The following is a 14,570-nucleotide window of genomic DNA, read 5'->3' on the forward strand; positions in this document are numbered from 1 at the left end:
CAAAAATAAAATAAAAAAATAACTTGAATCTGACTAAAGTAATAATAAATAAAAATTCTATGAAATTGAACCAATGAAAGTCAGACATTGCTTTTCGACCATGCTTCAACAGAATTATTTTAAAAAATAAACTCATGAAACAGGCCAGGACAAAAATGATGGTACCGCTAGAAAAGACTGAAAATAATGTGACCAAAGGGACATGTTAATCCAAGGTGTGTCCACTAATTAGCATCACAGGTTTCTACAATCTTATAATCAGTCAGTGGGCCTATAGGCTACAGGTAGTCACTGCTGTTTGGTAACATGGTGTGTACCACACTCAACATGGACCACAGGAAGCAAAAGAAAGAGTTGTCTCAGGAGATTAGAAAGAAAATTATAGCATGTTATAAGCATGTTAAAGGTAAAGGCTATAAAACCATCTCCAAGCAGCTTGATGTTGCTGTGACTACAGCTGCACATATTATTCAGAAATTTAAGCTCCATGGGACTGTAGCCAACCTCCCTGGACGTGGCTGCAGGAGGAAAACTGATGACAAATCAAAGAGACGGATATACGAATGGTAACAAAAGAGTCCAGAAAAACTTCTAAAGAGATTACAGGTGAACTTCAAGCTCAAGGACCATCAGTGTCAGATCGCACCATCCGTCATTGTTTGAGCCAAAGTGGACTTAATGCGAGAGGACCAAGGAGGACAGATGGAAAAATGTAGCATATGAAGAAAAGAACACTGTCCCTACTGTGAAACATGGAGGAGGCTCTGTTATGTTCTGGGGCTACTTTGCTGCATCTGGCACAGGGTGTCTTGAATCTGTGCAGGTACAATGAAATCTCAAGACTATCAAGGAATTCTAGAGAGAAATGTGCTGGCCAGTGTCAGAAAGCTTGGTCTCAGTTGCACGTCATGGGTCTTGCAACAGGACAATGACTTAAAACACACAGCTACAAACACCCAAGAATGGCTAAGAGGAAAACATTGGACTATTCTAAAGTGGCCTTCTATAAGTCCTGACCTAAATCCTATTGAGCATCTTTGGAAGGAGCTGAAACATGTCGTCTGGAAAAGACACCCTTCAAACCCGAGACAACTGGAGCAGTTTGCTTATGAGGAGTGGGCCAAAATACCTGCTGAGAGGTGCAGAAGTCTCATTGACAGTTACAGGAATCGTTTGATTGCAGTGATTGCCTCAAAAGGTTGTGCAACAAATTATTAAGTTAAGGGTACCATCATTTTTGTCCAGGCCTGTTTCACCAAGTTCACACCCAAAAGTGGACAACTGTGTCCATCTGATGTTTGAAAAAATATACATTTTCTTTTAAACCACAATCCATCAATCACTTAAGACCCAAAGATAACAGAAGCATTATATATATATCCGCTTCTGAAGCTTTTTTTTGTTTTGTTTTTTGTTTTTTTGTTTTTTCATAAATCGCTGACTTTGCTCTTAAGTTTTTCAGTATTTAGAAAAAATCAAATTTCTTTGAAACTGTTCGTGACAAGCAAATGTTACATCAGAGCTGAAAGATGAATGTGTTCATTTGTTCCATCAAGTCATATATCACAATACTTTGTCACAGCCAGTATCTACAGCCTGCTTTGAAGCATTCCAACTTGCAAAACCACACATGCCAACAATGTGTCAGCATATTAATGTAAAAAGCAGCTTCCAGTGAAACTGCTTAGGGAGTACACTGGAAATGCTGGCAAATGATGGTTGTTGACACTTGATGAAAACGCTGAAAATCAAACATGAGATCTTTTGAGTTTTCTGAGAATTTCCTGATAATCCAGTTTGTGGTTAACAAATGAAGCGCAATTCTATCACATTTTTTTCTGAAAAAGAGCCAAGTTTCCAGCTTTGCACTACATATGGAAAAAAAAGCATGATTTTCTTACTTATCCTTCCTTTAATAGAAAATATTCCTTTTATGCAACTGTCTGTGGATCATGGTTCTTGTTTTTAAAGAATGCATTATTTCCTCTCATTTTTATGCTTCTTCTTTTTTCTCCGTTTCCCTCTGTGCTTCTTCTCACTTCTGTGCTCGGCTTCGTCTTTTTCCTTCTGCCTCTCTGATTCGACTCCCGAAAATTCCTCGGCTCTCGCTCGTACATTTCTCTAGCTAGACGTCTGTGCAGTTGTATTCATTCTCTGTACCTCTCTGTGTGTATGCTTTGTGTGTGTGTGTGTGTTTTTCCACAGCATGTCCATCAGCCATCTCATTATGTCTGTCTGTTTTTACATCCCTTTGCCTCATTAAGCACCACACACAGCCACTGAGGACAGCAGGCCTCAACTTCAGTGCCAATTTACCCCCTCTCTCTCTCTCTCTATTTCTCTCTCTCTTTGGCTTTGTGTGTGTGTGTGTGTGTGTGTGTGTGTGTGTGTGTGTGTGTGTGTGTGTGTGTGTGTGTGTGTGTGTGTGTGTGTGTGTGTGTGTGGGTGTGTGCCAACAGAGTGCTGTCTGCATCTTGCTTGTCAAACATTACCTTGTTTCCTTGCATTAGGCGGTTTCCATCCTTTGCATCCTCTTCATCTCCTGTTTATCTGTGCTCATGGGAAACAGAGTTTCATGCACTTTCCTGAATTTCATTTTTAGCTCCTTCTTATCTCTCAATATGTTGCTTGTGGTAAACTTTGGTAGATTATTTGCCTTTTTATTTTCTACCTTCAAAAAGGCACTCTTAATAACAAGTAATTGCCATCTTGTTTATTTATTATTATTAAGTAAAATAAATAAATGTTTCATAACTTAGTTATGGCCACTATATGAGAAGTCAGGAGAAAATAGTTTAGGGTTTTATAAATTCTCCATTATAACACATGCCACCTGATGCTTTACAGCTATTGTCTTAGCTTATTAACAATATGTACCAAGTTCAGCAGGGGAGGTGTTAGTTGACTACTTTCACATCCAGTTTTGTACAGAGATGAGCCTGGCCAGAGGACAGTCATATCATGTGATTACATCACTCTCTGATGTTATAAATGCAATATTAATTTATCTTTTCATTAGAAACCAAAAGGTCCATAAGAGAATAACCCTTCCAGTTACTCCCAGAGATGTGATCCCTAGTATATATATATAGCTAATTTAAACTCCCACTAAGAGCCTACCACTGCAGCAAGAGAGCAACTCTTGTAATAGAATGAGCACCTTAAAGTAAAATACACATGATCAAAACACTTCTCCCTTAAACAGAGGAAAGATGAACAAACCGATGTATCATGCTCCCAAAATCTGAATAAAATAATTAAATAAGTAAACAATGTTCATGACACTGGAACAAAAAAGGGGGAGGCATCCTGTGATGTAGTCTGAGTCCATCCACATTTTCAAATGCTTCTCCAGGACCTGGTTGTGGGAGCAAGCGTCTGAGCAGTGATCACTACACCTCCCACTTCCTATGGCTCAGTTGACTGTATGGCTGTTGTTTCGGTGGTGGTCTAAAGCCAAAAACACACCACTAGCTTATTGCTGTAATGTTACATGTATTAACCTGTCAAATACAAACACTAGTACCATTAAAAATAGTTGTGCTGCCTTTCACATCTGGCTGTGATGACTTTATTAATAGTTTCCTTGTTTAATTCTCTGTTTTTAAAGCTATTTACTTAAAAAAATTATTAGTATAGTGTTATTAGTGGGATTTAATATGAACTTCAACTATAATGTAATTACTTTTAAATTACTAAAATAATTTTGTATTAAACAATTAAATGTTTATCATCTAAACATTTTCAGACACATAATTTAAACTTCTGTGCGGGCTTACACTACTTTAACATGGTTTGTCACCTGAAACACAACATTCCTGTAATAGCAGGATTACTATAATAACATCCAGGACGAGCCTGATCTTTTCCTGGATGTCGAGATATGCCAACAGATACAATACACAGCACACGTTGTGAAATTAAGAGGGGCTGTACTTTAATCCACTCTGGAGTCATCCCAGGTGAGAGGTAGCAAGCAGGTTTGGCCTTACCTGTGGTGGCTTCCTACACCATTGAGTCAATGAACAAGCTCTGACTGTTGTTTGAGTTTATGTGTCTAAGGATGGTTTAAAGTAAGTGGCCCAGGTGCAAGGTGCACTGTTCACTGTCTGGGTAATCTGTTGTTTTGTTGGGGACTTCAGCATTAATATGGATGTAGAAGGGGTGGATCTACTTAAGAACCTTTACTATACTTATAAAACACATCATTTGTACGTCCAAAATCCTCTCATATTTTTTAAATAATAGATTAATTTACAAAAATGTAAAAAAATGTAAAAAGATTATAAATTTAATCTTGGGGCCTCACACGGTAATGTGTCACAGACAGTAGACAGAGACAGTCTCTGGGTACCTGAGCCGTCCAACTTTCGGTGAAGACAGTTTCCACAGGTATTGTTTTACTACTCAAAGTTGAAGTTAAATTAGACGGTAATGAACAGAATGTCTGCTGAAGGTGACAGAAAGGTCGCAGTTTAATACATCCATTAATCATGTGCTGATGGTGACTCACTTGTGTGCTATTTGTTGGAGCATATTTCCCTAGTTAGCTAGTTTTGATTATAGTAAACAGGAAAGCAGTTTGTGAAGCGTTTAGTTAAAAAAACGTTCTCTGTGTTATCAATATCCGCAATGAGGCTGATCAATTAAACCAGGTTGCATCCCTACTGAGAGATGGGAAAATAAAAACCAGGCTTTGATAATAATATGTAGTATAAACAGGTCCATCTTTTATTCCAGCTGGATGTATTCTCTGTATAAATTCCAGTAATTCTTGTACATGTTAGAGTACTTTTAACTTTTAAAATGTTTTTGACCCCACTCTTCATTATTAGGCATTTTTTGTATTGTGTTATAGCTGTGTCCCAATTCAAGGTCTGCACATTTCGAAATGTGTAGGCTACAGAGTGTCCTACATAGTCTACACACTCAAGTCCACTTAACATTCGTGAAATGGGACAGCCTGCCTAGCCAAGACAAGTTCCCACATCAGCAACGTAGGATGCTGAATTACTTAAACCTCTTAATTTACTAAGTTTGCATATCATAGGACATTTTAATGAAAGTTATCTCCAACCGAGTAATGACGTAAAAAAAAAAAAAAAAAAAAAACACTTCATTAACCCCTTAAAAATCTGTGAATATCAAATATTACAGAATTTTAATGCCATTGTTTAACAAACATGTTTTTCATGTACTTTGTTTTGTTCCGACTAAAGTGTTGTTAAAAAAAAAGTACTCTTCTGAGCTTGGTTGCTCATTCGCCACCATCACAATGAATTCTGGAGGTCCTGAATGCATGACCAGCAGCCTTCATTTGAGGCAAAATGAATTGCATTTTTGTAGGGTGGATTCAGAGGCTCCTTGGAAATGGGACAGCGCTTGGCGTACCATGACATATGTAGCCTATGAATTAACACTTCGAAGTATGCAGACCCTGAATTGGGACCAAGCCTATGCAGAAGTGCAAAACATTGCAGTTCACCCCTCATCTGCTAGCGGCTGGCTCCAAAACAGAGCAAGTCCCCATAGACTTCCATGTTAAAAGAGACCAACTTCACAGCAGAAATAAACATCTTAAGGCCTGGTACAAAAATCCATTTTCGCATTAATAGGTCAAGTTTACCTTCATGACAACTGTGAGGGGGGTGAATTTTTTTCTAACTTATCCGTTTGGATGTTATTTAATCCTGAAATTCTGCATAATTAGGGGCGCGTTCTTTTGATTGACATGTATCCAATATCCGCGGGAAGAAGGGAGAGTGTAGCACAAACGCGGTTCTTAGCCGGCTAACAGTGCTCCTTAGCTTTAGCCCACCTACCGTCATTAGCGAGTTAGCTCACGTTAGATCCATGTTGGCTCAGTTAGCTCTTAGCTACAGGCAGCTCGGAGTTTGATAGACATCAATCATCCACCCGCACGCTCACAGTCCCCCTCTCAGCTCGGCCACTTTGCCCATTTTTGTATTTCCCGGGAGCGACAGCAGGCGTGACACTGCCAAGATGGCGACCGTGGGAACTGCCCAATGAGCTTCACTTTTGCTCTTCAGAAACCTACGGGTGATGTCACGGAGGCTCTGTCCATCTTTTATATACAGTCATTGATTGGGACACAGCTTATGATTTGATGATGCAATATTATTATTATATATTTTTTCCTTTTTTATAATTTTCTCTTTGTATATAGCTTTCTCTTCTTAATCGCTCAAAATAAATAAATAAATTCATTCATTCATTCATTCATTCATCTATAATGGTAAACCAGGGAGGGATCAGCCAGTTGCAACTTTGCACATTTCACTTTTAGTCTGGTCATGGAGTAGAGGTGATCATCTGAACTAAATGTGGCAGTGTTATCACTGTTAATAACTGCGTGTTCATCCCTTTCTGAACTATAAAAAAACTAGGAAGGAATTTCGTGTATACCCACCTTCTCCAGGCACCACTACACAACACTTGAATTGCATGCTTATTTTACAGTATTAACTGGAAACTCCAGTACAAACAAAATTAAAACCAAACAGGTTGAAGGACTGGGATGGGAAGGGCTGTTTGACTGCATCAACCTCGTTAGTATAACAAGTGTGGAACAAATTACCTAAATTTTTTGGTAAATTTGAGGAAACAAAACTGACTGTGTTGTGCTCTTACTGATTTTTCTTTTTTTTTTTTTTTTTTTTTTTTTCTGCATCCAAAACAAAATTTCCTTAATGTGCTTCTCTTTGTGACACCAGGTGAATGAAATCTATCACGATAAGTCTTTGGGAGCAAAAATCAATGTGGTTCTGGTTCGGATCATCATGCTGGGTTACGGCAAGGTAAGACCTGACAAGATACCAATTCTACTGAGAAGTTGACTTCAGAAATAGATGCCTTGTCACTCTGTCAGCACTATCTCTGATACCAGGGTTTTGCAACAATCGCTTTAAGTACCTACAGCCAGTTTGTACACACAGACTCATAAACAAGCACACAGACACACATGCACACTCATCAGCACACGCTGATGCCCAGAGCATGTTATTCCAGTGGACTGAGCAAAAGAGGAACTAAAAGCATGCAGCATCCCAAGGGAGTGTTTCCAAGTCGCACGCCTTCACAGTTCAGCACCAAAGCACACAGAAGCTCTGCCGGTTATACAATCAGCGTTCCTCCCAGTAGGTTGCAGCACAGAATCATGGGAAGTCCAGACAAAGATAAACAATCAATGATAGCCCTCCCTCATTCATAAAGAGAGAACGAGAGAGGCGTAAAATCCTTTTCTATATGACTGTAATTTTATCTGCACACTTTTGAGAGGAAAACAAGATATGGCAGGAACAGATGAGGGCTGGGATTACCTCAATGGATGAAATGAATGATTTTAATGCTAGATGGGTGTTCTGTTATGTGCTTATGCTGCTGCAGCCCCAGCAAAACTCTGGAAACACATTGGTCATTCTGGGCCAGCCCTTATGCAGCTTTAGCCAAAGCTCTGGCTGTCCATCATTCCCAATTACCGTAGCAACAAATCTGCGCCTAGACAGCCTGCAGATTGGCTATGTGACCCTGAATGCAGGCAAACTCACACACCCACACTTCACGCATGCAGTCTAACATGACATTTACACACAACACACATTTTTGAGGATTATGAAAATACATTTTAACATGCACACAAGCAGCTGATGATTCGCAGGAAACAACAGACAAGTTTGGTGCAACTTATCTAAAGGGGGTTTGCAAGGAGTGCAAACTTCACACTCTATCATGTGTGCAGAGGCTGGCCATATGTCTTTCTCACACTACATACACTCTACGAATCCGCTGCACACTGTGTATGTGTAAAAACACTGAGCTTTTTTTTAATAAAAAGGAAAATGAAGTAGCAAAAGAATTCTTTGAAACACAACAGTGTAGTGAGAAAGGGGAGGGGAGGGGAGCAGAAATCCTAATTAGGAAGAACATAAAAGGTGAAGGTGTGTAGAAGGAATTATGGGCATCTCATTGTTTCTGTTAGTAAAGTATAAGTAGATAATTTGTAATTGGATATGTTAGTAATAGCTTGTTAATAGTCAGCTTGTTCTAAAATGTGTTCATTATTTAAATGCTCAACCCTTTTATTATTTTTTGTGTCTCTGTAAGTCCATGTGTGTTTTGTTTATGATAATGTGTGAAATATTCCTTAGGAGGTTGCAGGGTGTGCTTATGCTCAAAAAAAAAACAAAAAAAAAAAAACACTGTTACACTGCCCCCTACAGGGCTGACTGAACTATTGTCCCAAAATTAAAATAAGAATCTCCCTGTTTTTGCGTAAACTTAATGACTCTGTTCTCCTTTTACTCTTTTTCCAGTCTATGAGTCTGATAGAACTGGGAAACCCATCACAGAGCCTGGAGAATGTGTGTCGCTGGGCCTTTCTGCAGCAGAAGCAAGACACAGGGGATGCTGAGTATCATGATCATGCCATTTTCCTCACACGACAAGAATTCGGGCCCACGGGCATGCAGGGTACTAGAAGACATGTTTACAATCTACTCTGTTTAACATATAGCAAATATATTCAAATACCATCTTCACACATTTGGAAGCAGCATAGGTACAGCAAGGGAAGTCTCCTCTTCCTTCCTGTGCCTCGTATAGCTACATAGTGCACTGTGGCTTTGGTGGTTGGTGGTTTTCTGTGCAGCAGAGTACAGGCTAACAGCCAGGCCCTGGGGAGAGGCCTCTGAAGGCAGTGGCCCAGCTATCCAGAAGCCCTTCAGCTGCCCTTGGGTGCAGCCTTTAGCTGCAAAAAATCAATATACAGAGAAGGGCCAGCCACAGCTCCACAGTTAAAGGCAGTACAGGACAGACAAGCACACGGAAGGCATGTGATTGGCATGTGTAGAGGTGGAAGCCGATGGTCTTAGGTTATGATTTAACATTCACACGTGTGTTCACTGTATATAAGACTAAGATCTCAAGTGGTGTTAAAGACTTTACACCCAAATGACCAAAAACAACAGACATTAAAATGAAATTTAACAGAAACTTTTTTCTTTTTTTCTGTTCCTATTTTTAATTATAGTTCATCTTGTTTATTTGATTTAGCACATCACAGCAGTCCAAAAAATGTTAATTATCATCTGTATCCTGGTTGCTCAGGTTATGCTCCAGTGACAGGGATGTGCCATCCAGTCAGGAGCTGCACTTTGAACCATGAAGATGGATTCTCCTCTGCCTTTGTGGTGGCACATGAGACTGGACATGTGTAAGTGAAATAAAAATGTATCAACAGACAACAAAGCAGCCTCTTGAAGAACTGTGTTGAAACATTAGAATTTTAATTTAGTGATCAGTATGCCTTCCCCTTTACTCAGGGGATAAAGGGGGGTAGGCCCCTTATAATGTGCATAATTTCCTTGTCTTCATAGGCTGGGGATGGAGCACGATGGTCAGGGAAACCGTTGTGGAGATGAGGTGCACCTGGGGAGCATCATGGCTCCACTGGTGCAGGCTGCCTTCCACCGCTTTCAGTGGTCCAGATGTAGCATGCAGGAACTGGGACGCTACCTTCAGTGAGACAAATACACTCACACACACATACTTACCTAGAGCTGGATTTGATTACACAGGCTTTTGAAGATCAGTCCTGACATCAGAATATTAAACCTGAATGCAGTTAGTGTTTTTGTGTAAGTTTTTAGTCTTTAAGATTATTTTTTTTATTTAAATACTACACTGATGTAAAAGTGCACATACATTACTGTGTGTAAAGTATTTCATATATGGCCATAGTTTTCAACCTCAGCAGGAAAAAGGTGTTTATTTAGAGGAATAAAATAATGCAAGTTACAAAATGTAATCTGGACGCAATAACAGGTGCCCTCCTGTGAATTTTAACCAAGGCTCAGCTGTGCCTAATTTTCAGTGTTCTCATATCCCAAGTTGTCCAATGAATGACGGCTTTGCTGCATAAAGTCCAGCTGATTGTTTCCAGTGTCTTTCTCACAATTTTGGCAACATGACATGCTATGAAATTAATAATTTTGAGGAATACAGGAAGATTGGCAGACATTAAAATAAAGTTTCTTTCACGATCATAGAACTGCTATGAGGCTTTCTGGAAACAGTGCTCAAGAGAAGTCTCATGAATTGGTGCAGATGGTGGAAAAACACCATGCACGACATGTAAAGTGCCCTAGGCTGACCTGGAGCAGTCTGGAGCAATAGTTTCAACTTGTATTGAAGCAGCACAGAGTACATAGTTGAGATTCCCCAAAGAAAAGGTACCAACACCACGACTTAAAGAGAAAGACGAATGCTCACAAAGCTTTTATAGATCAGCCATATTGTTCCTGGAATAATATTTCATGGACAGAGGAGACCACATTAAAGTTTTCATGCATCAGTTTGTTTTTGGCAAAGAAATTAAGGAATTAGAACAAAAATCCTTCTCCGCAGTAAAACATGGTGGAGGTACTATCATGTTTTGGTGCTGATGGGTTCATTTATTCCAGTGAAATCAGATAACTACCACAGCATTTTAGAGCAAAAGGTCAGTGATTATGCCCAGGGTTTGTAATTTTCATTGAGTGAGACCTATTATTCCTGTTCTGTTTATTTATGAACACTCTTCAAATTCTGTTCAGATTCAGGCATACCAGTAATTCTTAACCGGATCTGTAAATGAGTAGTTGAAAGAAAGGAGATGAAACCTGTTTTGTTGACTCCTCGTGCAGCTCCTATGACTGTCTTCGCGATGATCCGTTTGACCACAACTGGCCATCACTGCCTCAGCTTCCTGGTTTGCACTACTCCATGAATGAACAGTGTCGCTTTGATTTCGGTGTGGGCTACACAATGTGCACCGCGGTAAGACATCCTTGTTGTCTAACACTAACTTCACTATATACAAGCGCTTACTAACTCCACCAACATACTGAGGGCAACACCTACAGCAACTGTCAGCATTTGAGCTTTAGTATTATTCTATCTTCTCAGAACAAATGGCTATACAGTGTTAAGTCTGAGAACATTTTTTTGGCGCTCTTTATGAAACACTTTGAATTATCTGTCATTCAGGTAATTCAGAATGTGTTAAACTTCACTGTGGTAAACAAATTTTCTTGGGAACCTTTGAGCTCTGGTTAATACTGGAAAGAAGTCACACATACACAGCTATTCACATTCTTTTGATGTCCTCTGTTTCCTCTCCCGGCCACTGGTGGGATTGACATCTTGCTTAAAAGCAGGTAATTGGTTTTGATAGCTATTTCTTTTTTCTGTTATTATTGTTAATAAAAATAAATAACTTATTCATTATAGCAGTACAGTTACCTTTATACCACAGTGCCTTTACATGAACCTGATACAAACAGAATTTTGTATACACACACACACACAAAAAAAAAACCCAAAACAAAACCACACCACACACAAGACATTCTTCACCCAGCTGCAGCATCTTGCCTGGCATCTTTACCCTCCCTCCAGTACCTTCTTTGTGACTGTGAAGCCACTGTGGCACGCTATTGCAAAGCTGTTGCTTGATTGACTGAGGGCTTGTTCAGGGGCTTTGCACACCTTGCTTGATTACCCTTTATTCTCTTGTCAAACTCATTTCCCTCAGCTACAAAAGTCAGGACCACAGGTAAGGTTACCCCACCTCTGAGAAGACATGTGGCCCGTCATTTATTTTCTCAGATTTTCTTTTTCTATTTGTCCTCTAAAATTGTAAATGTTTTGCAATGTTGCTCCTTTTATTTTTTTTTACTGTACTTTGTTTCTCTGTTCTACCCATTGTCATATTTTGGATATTGGTCTGCAGGATTCTAAAATGCTCACAAATGATAGAAAGAGCCAATAAAACACCTTAAAACACTGTGATTCTACAGGCTCATCAGTGCGGTGGTTATGGTGCAGTCCAACACTTGATCAGTACCATACCCCGAGTTCTCTCCTGCAAATCTGTGTTAAATCACAGCAGCACTGGCAGGAAGAGCCTCATTATACTGGCACTCTCATGACTATAAACGAGTGGAAAATGTTGGAGAGATGTCTTTCCCATCCAAGGGGAAAACACCTTGCCAGAACAGAGGCTGTTTTTCCATGTTTTGCATCAGCTTTTAGGATCCTCCAGTCTGATGTAACTAGTGATTACCTACCACAGTCTTAGCCACTGACTGTGAGTCACCCTCTGACCTGTGAAGGTCCCCCGGGGCCATGGTAGGTATGAAAGTCTGTGGAAAGGAGGGAGGAGGGCATGTCCCTCTCAGACACTGTATGCAGGTCAGTTTGGAGGTTTCCTCATCTTTGGTTCATACCAGCCGAGAGGTGAATCTTGTCCTCCGTCTATGTTTGGAAGAATTCTTTAAAGGTCACCGAAACATTATTTTTTGGCTTATAAACATTTTGCCCTCTGACCTCCCTCATGGTGCAATTAAACCACAGGCCGAGACTCTTGTCTCTCTCTCTCTTTATCATCCATTGGTTAAGTTTGCATGAATGACTGTCTGTTTCTCAGTGGAGCACAGTGTCCAGTGTAGCAACTCAGCTCAGGTTCAGTGTTTTGATCTTTGGGTATATTATTGTGGTGGCTGGTGTTGTGATATCCCTCTTTCCATTTCTACTTTTCTTTCCTTACTTCAGTGCTTAGTCTCATCCCACCTTTCTTCATGATGGCTGACCTGTTACCCATTGTCTTCAATGTAGGTTGTGGTTTATGATCATAAGAATGTTTTCTGTGCCCCGCAGTATCGCACATTCGACCCATGCAAGCAGCTGTGGTGTAGCCACCCAGATAATCCATTTTTCTGCAAGACCAAGAAAGGACCACCCATCGATGGAACTATGTGTGGGAATGGGAAGGTATTGATACAAAAGAGAAGAAAAATAATTTAACGCACTCTTTCCGTATACTAAATTTGGCTTACATGTTTTGTCTATTGCAGCACTGCTTTAAAGGTCACTGCGTCTGGTTGACTCCAGACATCATGAAACAAGATGGAAATTGGGGCTCATGGAGTGAGTTTGGCCAGTGCTCCAGCACCTGTGGGGGAGGAGTACAGTTTCGAACACGAGACTGTGACAATCCAAGGTATGAGTATATATATATATATATATATATATATATATATATATATGTATATGTTTGTGTGTGTGTGTGTGTGTGTGTTTTGTTTTTTGTTTTTTGTTTTTTTTTAAATTCAAACTTTATAAATTCTAAATCCTTGCTTGGCTCAGCTCTCCATCAGCTTTCCATTAGGTGGTAGCACCTGGTGCCAGGTACTTAGAACCTGCTTGCCCTTACACTAATGACTCCGCCCATATAAAGATTAAACTCAGTTGTAATAGAAAACTACTTAAACTAAGTAAAGGTGAGTCGAGTAGTTAGTCTGCCAGGCCTTGATTCTCAATTCTTACTTTTTGCATTACCTTTCATATATTTCTATACTGCCTTACTTCACTGCCTCAAGATTAAATCTGAAGCAACTTAGGTGAACACTACATGTGTTTTTGCATTTATTTATTTTGTCTATTTATTCCTGTGGGAAATCCCATACATTTCTGACGCCTGTATGAAACTCCACTTTTCCCTTTTTTAAGTTTCTCTATTAGTGCATTGAAAAATGTCCCTTTTTGTAGTGGATTTTAGAGAGAGACCACACTGAATGTCAGGGACTTGGATACATGAAGTAGTGAACAGAATAACAAATGACAAGAAAATCTGATCGTTACATTTTGAGCACAGACGAAAAATTATATTTAGTAAACTGGTACTGAAATGATGGAAAACATCAAGACTGTTTGAGTGGTAGTTAATACTTATTTGAATATCTTTCAGAAAACTGACCACACTCCATGCAGAACGTGTTGCCCCAGTTATTCTATATGCATGTCTAGTTAAACTTCACATGAAAACAGCTAAGATTCCCCCCAACTCATTTCAGTATTGTTACTATATTAGAAACTGTTATCGCAACCATTTGTTAAAAAATGTTATTTTGTAGTATTTTCCAAAGGAGAAGAAACATTTTTCTAACTTTTTTCTTAGTGCAAACATTTAATTGTTAATTTTTACTAAAACAAAAAAAAATAGTTGTTGCTGTTCCTAAACACAACTTACATACTCAGATAATTATTTTTCAAGATTCAGAGTGAATGAGCAAAGAATTCAGCCAAGTCAAACAGTAAAATCTTAATATTTCACAAAACAGGAAAAAAGTGCTGAAATATTATTTCTTTTAGGCTCTGATTCATAAAGTCATTAAAGTAAAAAAAAAAAAAAACAGGAGTTTCTGGCCTTAAAACTCTGTGTTTTTGACTTATGGTGATGGCACACTGACATTCATTATGTGCATTCCTGAGCTAGGGAACTGCACATTGCACAACTTTAGGCAAAATGTAAGAGCTTTGTTTTGCTCTTCTGCACTTTTTTCACACACCAGCAACTGGATAGCAACACACTGGCCATTTTAAACATGCATCATGGCTGATTCAGCAAAGACACTCAAAGAGGAAATTATCAGAGGAATGAGACAAAGAAAGCAGGCTGACCGTATGTGAACACATGCTTTGTAATTACTACAGTTAGCTGTAACTATACA

The 14,570-nt window shown here is 39.3% G+C and overlaps 1 protein-coding gene across 2 annotated transcripts in view; it reads left to right on the forward strand.

The window, feature by feature from the left end:
• The window catches only part of LOC121643190 (A disintegrin and metalloproteinase with thrombospondin motifs 2-like), a 151,894-nt gene that overhangs the window by 124,047 nt on the left and 13,277 nt on the right, over positions 1 to 14,570 (forward strand). The window contains exons 5-12 of one of the 2 annotated variants that reach the window (XM_041990465.1): positions 6,735 to 6,818; positions 8,334 to 8,490; positions 9,127 to 9,232; positions 9,396 to 9,539; positions 10,704 to 10,836; positions 11,594 to 11,614; positions 12,718 to 12,831; positions 12,915 to 13,060. In XM_041990465.1, coding sequence (XP_041846399.1) covers positions 6,735 to 6,818; positions 8,334 to 8,490; positions 9,127 to 9,232; positions 9,396 to 9,539; positions 10,704 to 10,836; positions 11,594 to 11,614; positions 12,718 to 12,831; positions 12,915 to 13,060 — 905 coding nt within the window. The remainder of the gene's footprint in view (positions 1 to 6,734; positions 6,819 to 8,333; positions 8,491 to 9,126; positions 9,233 to 9,395; positions 9,540 to 10,703; positions 10,837 to 11,593; positions 11,615 to 12,717; positions 12,832 to 12,914; positions 13,061 to 14,570) is intronic. The other variant, XM_041990466.1, reaches the window with a different exon arrangement.

The sequence above is a fragment of the Melanotaenia boesemani genome, chromosome 7 (assembly GCF_017639745.1).
Source record: "Melanotaenia boesemani isolate fMelBoe1 chromosome 7, fMelBoe1.pri, whole genome shotgun sequence".
In the NCBI taxonomy this organism is placed as follows: Eukaryota; Metazoa; Chordata; class Actinopteri; order Atheriniformes; family Melanotaeniidae; genus Melanotaenia; species Melanotaenia boesemani.